Source organism: Halichoerus grypus, chromosome 1, assembly GCF_964656455.1.
Source record: "Halichoerus grypus chromosome 1, mHalGry1.hap1.1, whole genome shotgun sequence".
NCBI lineage: Eukaryota > Metazoa > Chordata > Mammalia > Carnivora > Phocidae > Halichoerus > Halichoerus grypus.
Genome location: NC_135712.1, coordinates 203,925,512 through 203,940,914, shown reverse-complemented (window position 1 = coordinate 203,940,914; position 15,403 = coordinate 203,925,512). Strand labels below are relative to the sequence as shown.

General features: G+C 50.8%; 1 protein-coding gene across 1 annotated transcript; it reads left to right on the top strand.

Moving 5' to 3' along the window:
* Positions 1 to 8,064: 8,064 nt before the first annotated feature.
* PGLS (6-phosphogluconolactonase) lies at positions 8,065 to 15,038 on the top strand. Its single transcript, XM_036118850.2, has 5 exons — positions 8,065 to 8,395; positions 11,695 to 11,802; positions 12,242 to 12,343; positions 12,631 to 12,771; positions 14,676 to 15,038. The coding sequence occupies exons 1-5, from the start codon at positions 8,108 to 8,110 to the stop codon at positions 14,811 to 14,813; spliced, it is 777 nt and encodes a 258-aa protein (XP_035974743.1). The 5' UTR covers positions 8,065 to 8,107; the 3' UTR covers positions 14,814 to 15,038.
* Positions 15,039 to 15,403: the final 365 nt, after the last annotated feature.

The window sequence follows — 15,403 nt, the reverse complement described above, 5'->3', positions numbered from 1 at the left end:
ATGGGGGGTGGGGGATGGACGAGACCCTGGTTGGCTCAAGGATGGATGAACCATTGATGGCTGGGGCTGGTCCTTGGATGCCCAGTTCACAAGGAGAGGGAGGCAGGAGAAGGATCCGCTGCCGTTGGGGATGGAGTGTCCCGCTGTGCTGATAAAGCAAGTGTATTCTGTATCACATCCCATCAGACCTCACAACCACCATGGTCCCCACTGTACAGATAAGAAAACTGAGGCATGAGGAGGGGAATGAAGTCAATGCCAGCGGCTCCTGGTGAGAAAGTGGGCCAGCAGGACCTTTCTTGTTCCAAAGCCTGTGACTCTCAGCAGGGTAAGAAGCTCCCTCTGAGCTGGCAGGAGAATAATACTGGTGACTCTCAGCAGTAGGCTCTGTGTTTGTCTTTTTAATTAATGACAGACTTTATGTATTAGAGCAATTTCAGGTTTATAAAAAAACAAGTGGAAAGTACAGACTTCCCATATACTCTCTACCCCGCACTGCCATTTCCCTTACTATTTACGTCTTGCGTTACACTGCATTTGTAATGACTGATGAGTCTATGCCCGCGCGTTATTATTACCTGCAGTCTATAGTTTCCATTAGCATTCACTCTGTGTTGTACATTCCGTGGGTTTTGACGTGCGTCCACTGTGATGGTATCATAGTTTCTCCGCCCTAAGAATCCCCTGTGCTCCATCTCTTCATCCCTCCTATCCCAACCCCTGGCAACCATGGATCTTTTATGGTCTCCACAGTTTTGCATTTTCCAGGTCATGCACTTAGAATCCTATGACATACAGCCTTTTCTTTCTTTTCTTTTTTTTTTTTGAAGATTTTATTTATTTATTTGAGACAGAGAGAATGAGAGAGAGAGAGCACATGAGAGGGGGGAGGGTCAGAGGGAGAAGCAGGCTCCTTGCTGAGCAGGGAGCCCGATGTGGGACTCGATCCAGGGACTCCAGGATCATGACCTGAGCCGAAGGCAGTTGCTTAACCAACTGAGCCACCCAGGCGCCCCGACATACAGCCTTTTCAAACCAGCTTCTTTCACTTAGCAAGATGCCTTTAGGATCCATCCCTTTGGATGGCTTGAGAGCTTTGTATTTTTTTTAAGATTTTATTTATTTATTTATTTATTTATTTAAAGATTTTATTTATTTATTTGAGAGAGAGAATGAGAGAGAGCGAGCACATGAGGGGAGAGGGTCAGAGGGAGAAGCAGACTCCCTGCCGAGCAGGGAGTCTGATACGGGACTCGATCCAGGGACTCCAGGATCATGACCTGAGCCGAAGGCAGTCGCTTAACCAACTGAGCCACCCAGGTGCCCCTATTTATTTATTTTAAAGAGAGAGAGAGAGTCAGCATAAGCAGGAGGGGCAGAGGGAGAGGGAGAGAGAGAATCTCAAGCAGATTCCATTCTGAGCGTGGAGGCCGACACAGGGCTTGATCCCAAAACCCTGAGATCATAACCTGAGCCGAAACCAAGAGTTGGATGCTTAACCAATTGCACCACCCAGGCGCCCCAAGAGCTGTTTTTTGTTTTTGTTTTTGTTTTTTAGAATGAGAAGTTCTGTGACTTGCCCCCAGGGACAGTTGTTAGGTCAGGAGGAAAGCCAGGATCAGAAGGCCCTCCGCCCCAAGCCTCTCCTTTATGGAGGGGCCCTGGAAGGATGTGTACGGAGGGGATGTTTGCCCCTGTGAAGAGAAACTTGCCCCAGCCTGGCATCGGCACATGGGCCACGAGCAGCCGGGCTTGAGCGGTGTGTGAGGGACGAGGAAGGAGAAGCATGCCAGAGAGGGCATGGGGAGGACGGAGTTGAGGACACGAGAACCTTCCAAGGAGAGGTGGCTGCAGGCTGGGACCTTGCCTCCAAACTTTCAAGGGTCTCCGTCACTCTGGGGAAGAGTCCAGGCTCCCTGGCTGGCACTCCCATCCTGAAGGCTCTTCTCCTTCCACCGTGATTGGTCATTGCCAGCCTGTGTCTGGCTTCCGTGCCTTTGCTCCTGCTGTCCCTTGTCCCTGAACCATTGTTCCCACACCGCATGTCTGGCCAACTCCGACTGATCTGTTTTTTTTTTTTTTTCTTTTTAAGATTTTATTTATTTATTTGAGAGAGAGAATGAGAGACAGCATGAGAGGGAGGAGGGTCAGAGGGAGAAGCAGACTCCCTGCAGGGAGCCCGATGTGGGACTCGATCCCGGGACTCCAGGATCACGACCTGAGCCGAAGGCAGTCTCTTATCCAACTGAGCCACCCAGGCGCCCCTGATCTGTTTTTAATTGAGGTGTCATTCACATGCCATAAAATCCACCCTTGTAAATTGTACAGTTTGGTGGCATTTAGTGTTCGCAAAGTTGGGCAACCGTCACCTCTGTCTGGTTCCAGAACATTTTCATTCCCCCAAAAGGAAATTTCCTACCCATTAGAAGTCTCTCCCCCAGCCCTTGGCAGCCACTAACTGGCTTTCTGTCTCTATGGATTTGTCTGTTCTAGACATTTCATGTCAATGAAATCATACAACATGTGGTCTTTGGTGTCTGGCTTTTTTCACTCACCATCATGTTTTTAAGATTCTTCCAGGTTCATTCCTTTTTATGGCCAAATAATATTCCACTGTATGGATGGACCATGTTTTGTTGACCATTCATCCGTTGATGGACATTAAGTATTTACACTGACTATTGTGAGTAATGCTGCTGTGAACATTCATATACACGTCTTTGTGTGAACGTATGTTTTTAATTCTTTCGGGTATAAACTAAGGCGTGGAACCACCAGGTCATATGGTAACTTTAATATTTTGAGGAACTGCCGGACTGTTGTTCAAAGCAACCATGGTCCCACCAGCAACAGTGTATCAGAGTTTCAATTTCCCACATCCTTGCCAGCACTCTTTTGGGAAATATATCTATCTCAGACAAGACATGGCCAACACATGGACCTGGGTTTTCTCCCCAACCAGCTTCTCTGTCTCAGTTTAAGCTCCATGTGCATCCAATTAAGTAAGCTAGAAACTCGGGACTTAGTCCTGGTTCCTCTTTTTCTCATGCTCCATGGCCCATCCCTTAGAAAGGACCAGGAGCCCTGCCTCCAAGACAGACCCTGAACCCACTGAACCCAGCCAGCACTAGATTTCTCTAGTTAGTGTTACTAAACATGGCTCCTAGGGGCCTCCCTGCTTCCATCCCATCCCTCACAATCCCTTCACCTAGTAGCCAAAGTGATTTTTTTTAAAAAACAGACCCCAGGTCTCTCCCCTACTCAAAGCCCTCCAGAGGTTCCCCTAAGATCAGTCTTTCCAGTCTCATCTTTCCCATCTGGCCTGGGTGGTCAGTCTCCAGTCACACATGCCTGCCTTCTGCTGGTTCCCACCTTGGGGCTTTAGCCTCATCGTGCCTCTGCTGGAGATGCTCTTCCTTCAGATACACAACCAAGTCCTTTCTGCCATTCAGGCTTCCATGTAAATGTCTTCTCGTTCACTTCCCAATCTCTACAGCCCCCAGTCACCTTCTCTCCCATAGTATCTCCATTATTGTGCTGTGTTTTTTTTTTCCTTGTGTTTATGTGGCTTACCTGTTAGTTGTCTGACTTCTCCAGGGGGGTGTGAGCTAGGAGAGGGCAGGCTCATTCAGATGAAGGACAGCATTGAAGGACAGATGGAGGACAGCCCTGAAGGACAGGAGGAGCTTGGTAAATGGTTTTCTGAATGAATGAACGAAGAAACCATTATGCTCCCCAAGCCTTGGTTTCTCCAGGTGTGAAATGGGAGCATCTGAGCGAAGGCTCAGGTGTATTGTGATGGTGAGTGAGGACGTGTGGAGCCCTGGTGAGCAGGACAGCTTCTTATAGGTGCAAAGCATCAGCATCGTGAGAACCAGGACATCAGAGCAAAAGCCTCTAGTCCCAACTTCGGCTGAAGCAAAGCGTGCTAAATAATAAAGCTCGCCTGAACAACACTTTGTGGATCAGCCTGCATAATAACGCTTTCCCCCCCTCCATGTCTGTGCTGTATCCTCTCCCATTTGTCCCTCCAGAGCTACCCTCCACCCTTCGCACCCAGCTCTGCTTCCTCGGAAGCTGTCACAATGGGCTGCCTCAGTTGGCTCCCTGGCCCTTCTGGTACAATGGATTCAACCCTTGGGTGACACCAACAGATCACAGGAGGAAAGCGGTCAGAGTATTTATTCTGCGGGAGACCTTGGTCTGATCGTGGTTATGTTCTTCTACTGAAGGCCATGGCTCTTGTCTGCCACCCTCTCCTCCAGCAACCACCCTTCTCTAGGTCCCCATAACTTCTCCGTCTTCCTGTCCCATTTACTGAATGATGGAAACATCCTCTAGCTGATGCTCTCGCTCTAGGCTGTTCACCATCCTTTAACCTGACCACACCTTTGTCTACAGCACCTTCATTCACTTCCCCCAACTGTGGTGCTTAAGGGGCCCCATGCTCTCCACCAGGTTCTTACCAACACAGTGTCCACATGATCATACCTTCTAGAATAAGTATGCCTGCTTGTGATGGCGACATTTATGCTTTTCTTTCTTGCCTTCCTTTTCCAATCTGATATCCCAACCTTCTGCTCTCTGCTCCAAGACTACCCTTTAACCACAGAGGACCAAAATCGCCTAGAAGCTTGAAAGATAAAATGTGTTCAGCATCTTGGAAATGAGTGAATGCAGTTATCTCTCCCTTACCCCAGGCTGGATTCAGCCCTTCCTTTTTACTCTCCAGCTACTGCATGCAGGCAGTCAAGATTATTTCCAGCAAATGGAGTTAGAGCAGCCAATCTAATGAGTAGTGTTGAGATTTGGCCTATGCTCTATATTACTTAGGTGTCTAGCATATAAAAGCAGTTCTTTCCTCCAAGTTTGTCTTGAACCTGAGCTTTCGTAATTTTTCAGGATTAAAGGGGTGGGGCCATATTACAGAAGCAATTAGATAACTTTGAAATATGAGAGGGTGTGTGTGTGCGCACACGTGTATTTACGACTTTTTAAAAAAGATTTATTTATTTATTTATTTTAGAGAGAGAGGGCGAATGGGGGAAGGGTCAGGGGGAGAGAATCTCAAGCCGACTCCCTGCTGAGCACAGAGCCCTTTTGGGGCTCAATCTCATGACCTATGAAGTCATGACCTGAGCCAAAACCAAGAGTGGAATGCTTAACCAACTGAGCCACCCAGGTGCCCCTATCTGTCCTTTTGTGTCATAGTCATCCTAGTGGGTCTGTGAAGTGGTATCTCATAGTTTGATTTGCATTTCCCTGGTGGCTAATGGACAGGACATCTTTGCATGTGGTCATTGGCCATTTCTGTATCTTCTTTGGAGAAATGTCTATTCGGAACCCTTGCCCGTTTTTAAACTGGGTTTTTAAAAAGTTGAGTTGTAAGAGTTCTTAATATATTCAGTACACTAGACCCTCATCAGATATATGATTTGCAAATTTCTCCCATTCTGTGGGTTGTCTTTTCACTTTCTTGCTGGTGTCGTTTGAAACACAAGTTTTTCATTTTGATGAGGTCCAGTTCATCTACTTGGTTTTTATTGTTTGTGCTTTGGTGTCCTTGTCTAACCCAAGGTTAGGAAGATTTATGCCTTTGTTTTCTTCTTCTAAGAGTTTTTAGTTTCAACTCTTACATTTAAGTCTTTGATCCATTTTAATTTTTAAGATTTTAAGTAATCTCCACATCCAACATGGGGTTCGAACTCACAACCCCGAGATCAAGAGTCACATGCTATGAGCCAGCCAGGCACTCCAATCCTTTTTAATTTTTGTATATGGTGTGAGGTGGGGATCTGTATTAATTTTCCAGTGCTGATGTAACAAATTACCACAGACTTATTGGCTTAAAATAACACCAATTTATTATCTTACAGTCTGAAGGTCAGAAGTCAGAAATGGATCTCACTTGACTAAAATCAAGGCACTGTCACAGCTGTATTCCCTTTAGAGGTTGAGAGAACCCATTTCCTTTGCCTTTTCCAGTTTTTAGATGCCACCCACATTCTTTGGCTCATTGCCCCTTCTTCCATTTTCTAAGCCAACAACAGTGGGTGAGTCTTTCTCATGCTGTCATTCCTCTGGTTCTCCCTCCTCTGTTTCCTTTTTCCATTTATAAGAACCCTGGTGATTACATGGGGCCCATCCAGGTAATCTATTTTAAGGACAACTGATTAGCAACCTAATTCCATCTGCAACTTTTATTTCCTCTTGCCAAGGAACCCAACATATTCACACGTTCTGAGGATTATGGTGTAGACACCTTTGGTGACTGGGGGGGGGGGGGTGGTGTCTACTGTTCTACCACTACAGGGTCTAACTTCATTCTTTTGCATGTGACTGTCTTGTTCCATTTGTTGAAAAGAGCATTCTTTTCCCATTGAATGATCCCAGCACCCTTGTTAAAGATTCATTGACCACACTGGGGCACCTGGGTGCTCAGGTCATGATCTTGGGATTGTGAGATTGAGCCCCACGTTGGGCTCTGCGCTCAGCATGGAGTCTGCTTCCGATTCTTTCCTTTTTCCTCCTCTTCTGCCCCTCCCTCTGCTCATGTGCAGCACTCTTTCTCTCTCTCAAATAAATAAATCTTTAAAAAAAAAAAAAAGATTGACCACAGATGTATGGGTTTATATTTGCATTCTCTGTTCTAATCCATTGATATGTCTCTCCTTATGCCAATACCACACTGTCTGGATTACTGCAGCTTTGTAGTAAGTTTGAAATCAGGAAGTGTGAGTATTCCAACTTTGTTCTTTTTCAAAATTGTTTTGGCTACTTGGGGCCTCCTCTAATTCCATATTGAATTTTAGGATCAGCTTGTCAATTTCTACAAAAAAGGAAATCTGAATTTTGATAGCAATTGCATTGAATCTGTAGACTAATTTGGGGAGTACTTCCATCTTAACAATATTAAATCTTCCAATCCAAAAACGTAAGATGTCTTCCCATTTATTTGGATCATCTCTTTTTTTCTCAGCAAAGTTTTGTAGTTTTCAGTGCACAAGGTTTGCAATTCTTTTATTAAATTCATTACTAAGTACCTTATTCTTGATGCTATTGTAAATGGACTGTTTCCTTAATTTGTTACTGATTTTAAAGATGTACTACCTATGCATGTCTCCTTGCATTTACTATAGGCTACTGAATTATACCCCCCAGCCCCATAAGTGGCCCAGCTCCCCAGGCCCAGCAGGCCTTCTCTCCTTTCCAGACTTCTCTGCCCATGCTATTCCCTGGAACACCCTTTCTCATCAGCCAAGACCCATTTGCCCCATTCTAGGAGCTTCTCCAGGCAACAGCAGGGTGGAGGCCTCTCTGGAACCTCAGAGAGACACAAGAGATCCCCAGAGAGCATTTGCAGAAGCAATTCAACAAGTATGTTTTCAGGCCCAACTCTGCGCCAGGCTTGATTCAGGGGGCTTTCCAGGCATCAGTGAACAAAACAAACCCTGTCCTCATGTGGCTTATTTTTTTTTTTTTAAAGATTTTATTTATTTATTTGAGAGAGAGAGAATGAGAGACAGAGAGCATGAGAGGGGGGAGGGTCAGAGGGAGAAGCAGACACCCTGCCGAGCAGGGAGCCCGATGCGGGACTCGATCCCGGGACTCCAGGATCACGACCTGAGCCGAAGGCAGTCGCCCAACCAACTGAGCCACCCAGGCGCCCCATCATGTGGCTTATATTTTAATTAAAGAGGGAAACAACAAAGAGCAACAAGATAAATGTTATAAGGTTCGGGAACTTCAAAGTCCACCAAGAGGTGCCTTCCTCCAGGAAATCTCCCATCTCCTCCCTCCATCCCACCCCGCAATCCCCTCTTGGGGACCCCACCTCTAGGATCCTCTCTTCGGCCCCGCCCTGACACCACTAGGCTGAGAGCAATCGCACGGGTTCCGCCCGCTCAAGCCCAGGAACGGCGTGCAAAGAATCAATGAGCCCCTTCGGACCGAAGGCCCGGCCCTGCCGCGACTTCACTCGTGGGACTGCGCATGTGCCAGAGGCGGCCGCCCGAAGGTACTGACAGCCGTGTGGCAGGGCCGGCCTTCGCGCAGGCGCACTGGTGGCTGCCCGGAGCGCTTCCGCCTCCCCGCCGCCGCCGTCGCCATGGCCGCGCCGGCCCCGGACCTCATCTCGGTCTTCTCGAGCCCGCAGGAGCTGGGCGCGTCGCTAGCGCAACTGGTGGCGCAGCGGGCGGCGTGCTGCCTGGCGGGGGCTCGCGCCCGCTTCGCGCTCGGCCTGTCGGGCGGCAGCCTCGTCTCGATGCTGGCCCGTGAGCTGCCCGCCGCCGCCGCCCCCGCCGGCCCCGCCAGCCTCGCGCGCTGGACCGTGGGCTTCTGCGACGAGCGCCTCGTGCCCTTCGAGCACGCCGAGAGCACGTACGGTCTCTACCGGGTGAGAGCTACGGGGGCCGCCGGGGGTCACGCCGAGAGGGCCGCGCCCACCGCCTGCACCCGACTACGGGGGCCGCCGGGGGTCATTCCAAGAAGGCCGCGCCCACCTCCTGAACCCCGCCACGGGGGTCGCGTAGGGTCACACTCTGCCCTCTGGCACTGCCTGGGAACGGTCTGCTGGGTGCGCTGAACTCCCACCTCCACTGCCACCCGAGTGGGCCGGTAGGGGCCTTGAAGTCTCTTTATGCTTTATCCGGTGGCCAGGTAGAGGGAACAGCCTGCGCGAGGGCGTGGAGGTGAAACCGAGTGGCCCATTCCAGGGACCTAGGGAAGTTCAGGCGCCCCAGCCTGGTGGCTTGCAAGGCAGAGTTAGGGAAGGGCCAGGCAGGAGGTATCTGGCGTGGAGCCTGGGTCTCAGTTTTCTCGTCTCCAACCTGGACGCCTTCGTGATGATCTACACGCAGCTTTGGGCTCTGATCACCTCCCAGGCTGGTTATCTTTGGCTTGTGGCCTCAGGTCCTATAGAATCAGGGAAACTGAGGCTTGGAGGAGGCGTGGTCTGCCCTGGGGTCCTCCGGCTGCATCTGAGCCGACTCCTCCTGCCCTGGACGGGGAAGACACGCCCAGGGAGGTGTGGAAGGGGCGGGCTTAGCCAGAAGCTTCAGGTTGCTCAGGTTCTGGGTGTGTTGCCTTCTCTTTGCATAGAAGCTTGAGCTGAAGATTTCCTGGTTTGTTGTTTGTTTTGTCATAAGAAGGAAGGTCTACTGATTACCAAGCATTTTATCCACATCATCTCATGTAATTTCACAATAACCTATGAGGTCGGGGCCGTTATTTCCTCCATTTCATAGATGGAGAAACTGGGGCCAGAAGAGGAGAGCTTGTGTGCCAGCGTCTCCTGATGACCAGCAGGGGAGCCAGGGTTTGAACCGGACCCCCCAGACAGCACCTGGGGCACATCTCACGGGCAGGGGCCTCCCTTTGTGTCTTCCTCAATAGCTTCATTAAAAACTGGGCTCGCATTTCTTTCTTTTTACCTTGCATGAATTGGAAGAATTTTTTTTTTTTTGAAGAACTCTTTTTTTAATTAGGCAAACTGTACTTACTCAAGTAACAAAATTCTAACAAAACAGTAAAAAAAAAAAAAAGTTAAAAAAAATGTTGCGGGGATGTTCGTTATGTGTCCCTGTATCCAGCGCTGGGGACATGGGGGTGCTGGGCAGTTCCCTCATGGGGCTCATAGGGGCACCGGGCACCAACACACAGGGAAATAAATCAGGGAAATCCACTCAGAGCATTCACATAATGCAGTATGGACAAAAGATAATAGTGTGAGAGAGAAAGTGCCCCGGGAAGATCCTTCAGGATGGTGAGGGGCAGGGGTGCTTTGAGAGATGATGTTTGAGCTGAGGCCTGCAGGTGTGAGGACCTGGCCAGGGGCAGAGCCGGGGCAGAGGGTATGGCAAAGGCAAACTCGATGCCATGGGAATAGATGTGGGGCAAAGATTTGCTGCTTCTGCCAGTTCCCCTGTGAGGGGAGTCAAGTGACTCCCCTGGTGCTGCCTTAACAAAGGACCACAAATTGGGTGGCTTAAAACAACAAGAACTTATTTTCTTAGTTCTGGAGGCCAGAGCCTGAAATCCAGGTGTTGGCAAGGCCACACTCCCTCTGTAGGCTCGAGGGGAGGATCCTTGGCCTCTTCCAGCCTCTGGGCGCTCCTGGTGGTCCTTGGCCTCCAATCTCTGTATCTGCCTCTTCATGGCCTTCTCTGATTCTCTCTGTGTCCTCTCCTCATAAGGGTACCAGTCATTGGATTCAGGGCCCACACTACTCTACTATGAAGTCAACTAATGATATCTGCAAAGACACCCTTCCAGATAAGGTCTCATTCTGAGGTTCTTGGTGGACATGAATTTGGGGGGCCACAAGTCAACCCAGTATAGGAACACAGGGTTGCTTCTATCCTCAAGACGGATCCGGTGCACCCTGGGGCTCTCAGCGGGAGTGTTCTCTTGCTCACCCTGTGTGCTCTATGCATCTTCTGCTGCACAGGCCAGGGCTTCGTCTGGGCTGGGAGGATTAGCTGGGGCTACCTCCTTCCTGGCAATGGTTCCTCAATGCCCGAGGGATGTTAAGAGAGAATCAACCAGCAGTTCCATTTCTAGGAAACTGCCTGATTGACACTCCAGCCCCTGGCTCTCTGGCAGGAGGCCAGGTGGAGGAGGAGGTCATGGCTCTGAGCCTTAGGGGAAGGGCAGCTAAGGAGAGGATCATGTGACAGAAACAGGGCACTGAGATTCCCCACTGGCTTTGCTCAATGTAATCCCTGAGGGTGTGTATCGATGGGGACCTTGGACAAAGCAGGAGGTCTTTCCAACAACAGATCTGACCCTGTCCCTCCTTGGCTCACACACCCTCCTTGACACCCCATTACCCTCCATACAGAGCTCTTACTCCTCGGGCCAGTGTTCAGGGCAGGCAGCCCTATGTGGTCTGGTGTGTTTACTCCATGTCCCTGTCCCATGCCCCTTCTAATACAGTATTTTTTGCGGCTTCCTCCTTTTTCTCCGTGGCTCAACTTGGCATTGTCTCCATGGTACAGGATTCCAAGATCCTGTGTGAAGGGAGGCACCAAGGTCGGGGTCACCGGTGTCCCTCCTGGAGCAGATCAAAGGCTCATCTGGGGCGATGAGGGAAAGGGCTAGAGCCCTCCACCTTGCAGGAGGCCTGACTCCAGGTGCTTCCACAGAAATTAAATCCACCTTTCCGAGGCCAGGGTGTGCTATATGCTGGGCAGGGATACCCCGTAGTGGCAGCCGGAAGAGAAGTCAGTGCTTACCACCTTCATATGTGGTGTCTCCACGCAGCCGTATGGGGGAGGCGCAGGCTCGGGTGTGGATGCTCAGAGGAGGTGCTCTGAAGGATGCATAGGAGTTTCCCAGGCAAGGGCAGTGGCTTATGTGTGGGTTGGGGTGGCAAGGTCAGCAGAGCCTCGTGGAGGGCAGAGAGGGGCTGGGTTTTATCCTGAGGTGCAGGGGACCCTGGGGGCTTTGAAACAGGGCTATGGTTATAGCCACACGGGTGCCGGCTAGGGCCAGGAGGCCCCCAATCAGGCTGGACTTGAAAGACTCCTGGTGGAATGCCACTGGGATCCCGACTCACAGAGGAGGTGGGTGTAAGGACAGTCCTGTCCTGGAGGCATCCTCGCCTGGAGAATCCAGGTGGTCACCCATGCAAACCTCGTGCCTCTGGGAGCCGTGTATTGCTGTCGGGTGACTTTGTCCCTCCGTCTGCTGCAGACCCACTTGCTCTCCAGGCTGCCCATTCCTGACAGCCAGGTGATCACCATTAACCCCCAACTGCCTGTGGAGGAGGCGGCTGAGGACTATGCCAAGAAGCTGAGACAGGTGAGTCCCCCGGTGTGGCCCCAGGGAGGCCTCATCCACATGGCGGTGAGGGAGCAGCCCTGCGGGTGGCGCTGCATGATTGTCACCAGCAAAAACTCCCCCCACAGGTGGTTGGCAAATCCCACCCCACCCTGGACAGATGCCATTGAGTATCCCCCTTCTGAGAGGCCACAGCCCCGCCTTTGGGTCCCTTAGGGTGGCCCAGCTTCTGACCCTCTGGGAGTGGGTCTTGGTTCTCACATCTTGGGGACGTTGTGTCCCCAGACTCTTGGCCAGGCAGACGGGTGAAACGTGGAACCTCATAGAGTCCCTTTCATGCAGGTGAGGCTGAGTGTTGCTCCCTGTGTTACAACCACTTGGGATTCTTTTTCTGACCACTGTCTTTGTGCCTTTCGAGTACCCCCCACAACGTCGCAGGACTGTCTTTTCCCCCACCCAGGCCTTCCAAGGGGACTCCATTCCAGTTTTTGACCTGCTAATTCTCGGGGTGGGTCCTGATGGCCACACCTGCTCGCTCTTCCCAGACCACCCCCTCCTGCAGGTAAGTGCACCACACGAGCCTCTGCTGACTGGGGCTTCCAGAGGGAAGGCCACTTTTGGGGGGCCAGGAGGTACCCCCAGCGGGGTTTGAGTCAGCCTCTGCCAGTTGGCTGGGCTTAACCCTTTTGAGCCTCAGTTCACCTATCTTAAAATGAGGGTTTAAATCAAGTACCACAGGACCGGTAGGAGGGCATGGAATGATGGATGGACCATGCCAGGTGTGTGTGAATGCTTGAGAAGCTGAAGGGACCTTGTCCTTCTGTCTCCATCTGGGCTTCCCTCCCCCAGGAGCGGGAGAAGATCGTAGCCCCCATCAGTGACTCCCCAAAGCCACCACCACAGCGCGTGACCCTCACACTTCCTGTGCTGAATGCGGCCCGAACCGTCATCTTCGTGGCAACTGGAGAAGGCAAGGCAGCTGTCCTGAAGGTAATGGCCGAGGGCCCTATTCCCAAGAAGATCAAAGGCATGTGGGCCCAGGGATGGAATATGACCCCAGATATTACTGTGCTGGAAGCACCAGGTCCCAAGGTACTTGAGTAATTCTTGGGCTGAAGGGGAGATGGAAACTATAATTACAGGCTAGTTAGGAATAAACAATTACCAAATCAAATTGATGAGATGAGGCCAAAGCTGCACTCAGGGGTAAATTTATAGCTTTGAAAAGGCAGTTTTAAAAAGTATTAAATAGGGGCGCCTGGCTGGCTCAGTCGGTAGAGCATGTGACTCTTGATCTCAGAGGTGTAAGTTCAAAGCCCCACATTGGATGTAGAGGTTACTTAAAAATAAATTCTTTTAAAAAAATTATTAAATAAAAAAATAGTTAAATAAATTGAGCACCTTAGACTTAAGAAAAAGAACAATACCATAAATGTAGAAAAAGTCAGTGGAAGGAATACATGACGTTAAAATCAGAAATTAATGAATTGGTTAAGGGGCACTTGGGTGACTCAGGGTTACATGTCTGACTCTCGGTTCTGGCTGGGGTGGTGATCTCGTGGTTGTGAGATTGAGCCCCACGTCTGGCTGTGCGCTCAGTGCAGAGTCTGCTTTGCATTCTCTTTCCCTCTCCCTCTGCTTCTCACCCCACCCCCACCCCCCAGCTCGTGCTCTCTCTCTCTCTAAAATAAAAAAAAAAATACAATCTTAAAAAAGAAATTAATTGAATTGGTTAATACTCTTAAAAGCTTAATGGTAATAGGTCCCAAAGATAGACCCCTGGCAAAATTAATCAGGGAGGAAAATTATATAGTAGGAATAAGTAAAAAAGGAGGAATAAGAAAAAAAGAGACAGTTATACATAGTATTTTAGGAAACTATAGAATAGATAAGATATTAAAAGTAAACTAAATAATAAAAAAGATATTTTAATTGCCATCGTTGAAAAAGACCAACTATGGAAGAAACTGGCAATATTTTTAGAAAATTAACAAATAATAATTCGTCCTCCCAAACTGTTGAGTCCAGATGTCCTCACGGGGTGGCTTGGTGTTGGGGTTAAGGGTACAGACTGTAAAGAATCCAGCAGACCAGCGTGCCTGCCGGTGATGCCCAGCATGGCCTTGGGCAGCCACTTCAGTCCCCCCGCAAGCCTCAACTTTCCCATCTGCAAGGTGGGTTGGGAGGGCTCCTCCCTGTGGACCTCCTGAGGGTCAGTCCAGGCAGTTTTAGCTCAGAGTACACTCATGGGAGGCCACCCAAGCCTCAGCTTCCCCAACTGTAAAATGGGGGTGGGAATAGAGGTGACCTCACAGGGCTGTGAATGACAGAGTGCATGGGGCAGGCCCAGCTATCAGAAAGCGGTATTTATGATTCCCGCCGATCGTGAGGTCACATCAAAGGATCAGCACGCCGCAGCCTGCGGGACCAAATCCTACCAGCTAAGAAGGATTTGAAAGCGGATGGGGAAAACAAAAAAAAAGCAAAAGCAGAATATTCTCTGACCTGTGAAAATTCTACGAAAATTCGGATTGCAGCGTCCGTAAATACAGCTTCACAGGAACAGGCTGTGCCCGTTTGTCGATGTGGCATCCGCTGCTGCTTTTGCTGTGTAACAGCAGGGCTGCACGGTTGTGACAGAGACAAGGTGTGATCTGCAGAGCGCAGGAGTGACTCCGGTCTGTGCAGGGCCCGTGTGCTGACGCCCCTGTTCGGCGGCGGTCACGGACGATAGAGAAGGAAGGGACCTGCTGATTGTTTGAAGCTAAGACAGCTGGAAGGGCAGCATCACGTCTTGAGAGGAGGACAGTCTTGTCCGTGGGGGGACCCGGGAGCTCTGAGGGGAGCTGGGGCTGCTGGTGGGGCCTCACGCTCCTGCCCTTTCTTCTATGCAGCGCATTTTAGAGGACAAGGAGGAGAACCCGCTCCCCGCCGCCCTGGTCCAGCCCCACACCGGGAAACTTTGCTGGTTCCTGGACGAGGCGGCGGCCGGACTCCTGACTGTGCCCTTTGAGAAGCATTCCACGTTGTAGCTGGCCCTAGGGACACCGCGGCGGGGACCGCAAATGACCCTCGTGGGCCGGGACCTTCCTGGGCTGGGGCCTGCTGCCACCACCGCTCCAGGCTTCATTTTCAAAAAGCTGCGTGGTGCCACGGGAAGGCCGCAGGGTCCGGCCGCCAGCCCCGTGCCCCCGGGGTGCTCAGCCCACCGGCCATGGCTCTGCGTGACCAGATATTAAAGGGAACATTTGCTTGAAGTCTCCACTGTCTCGTGGTCCTTGGTGGGCGGCGGAAGCGGGGATGCCCAGGCTGAGCGTGTGACCCAAAGCCCTTGGCCCAGCGGGGGGGAGGGCAGGGATGCAGCGCCCTGGATGAGTTTCCCGGGGCTGCCGGAGCAAAGGGCCACAAAATTTATGGTCGCCCAGTTCGGGAGGTCGGAAGTCTGAAATCAAGGTGTCCACAGGGTTGGATCCTCCTGGAGGCTCTGAGGGAGAATCTGTCCCGTGCCTCTCTTCGGGTGTTTGGTGGCTGCCAGCACCCCTCGGCCGTCCTTGGCTTGTAGACACATCGCTCCAATCTCTGCCGCTCTTGTCACGTGTCCTTCTCCCCTGTGTCTCTCTGT

What these genes read in the sequence shown, in the direction of transcription:
- PGLS (XM_036118850.2), top strand. Translation starts at nt 8,108, where the DNA reads ATGGCCGCGCCGGCCCCGGACCTCATCTCGGTCTTCTCGAGCCCGCAG. An exon ending in GCACGTACGGTCTCTACCGG is followed by an intron (nt 8,396 to 11,694) that starts GTGAGAGCTACG and finishes CGTCTGCTGCAG; the next exon opens with ACCCACTTGCTCTCCAGGCT. An exon ending in GCAAGGCAGCTGTCCTGAAG is followed by an intron (nt 12,772 to 14,675) that starts GTAATGGCCGAG and finishes TCTTCTATGCAG; the next exon opens with CGCATTTTAGAGGACAAGGA.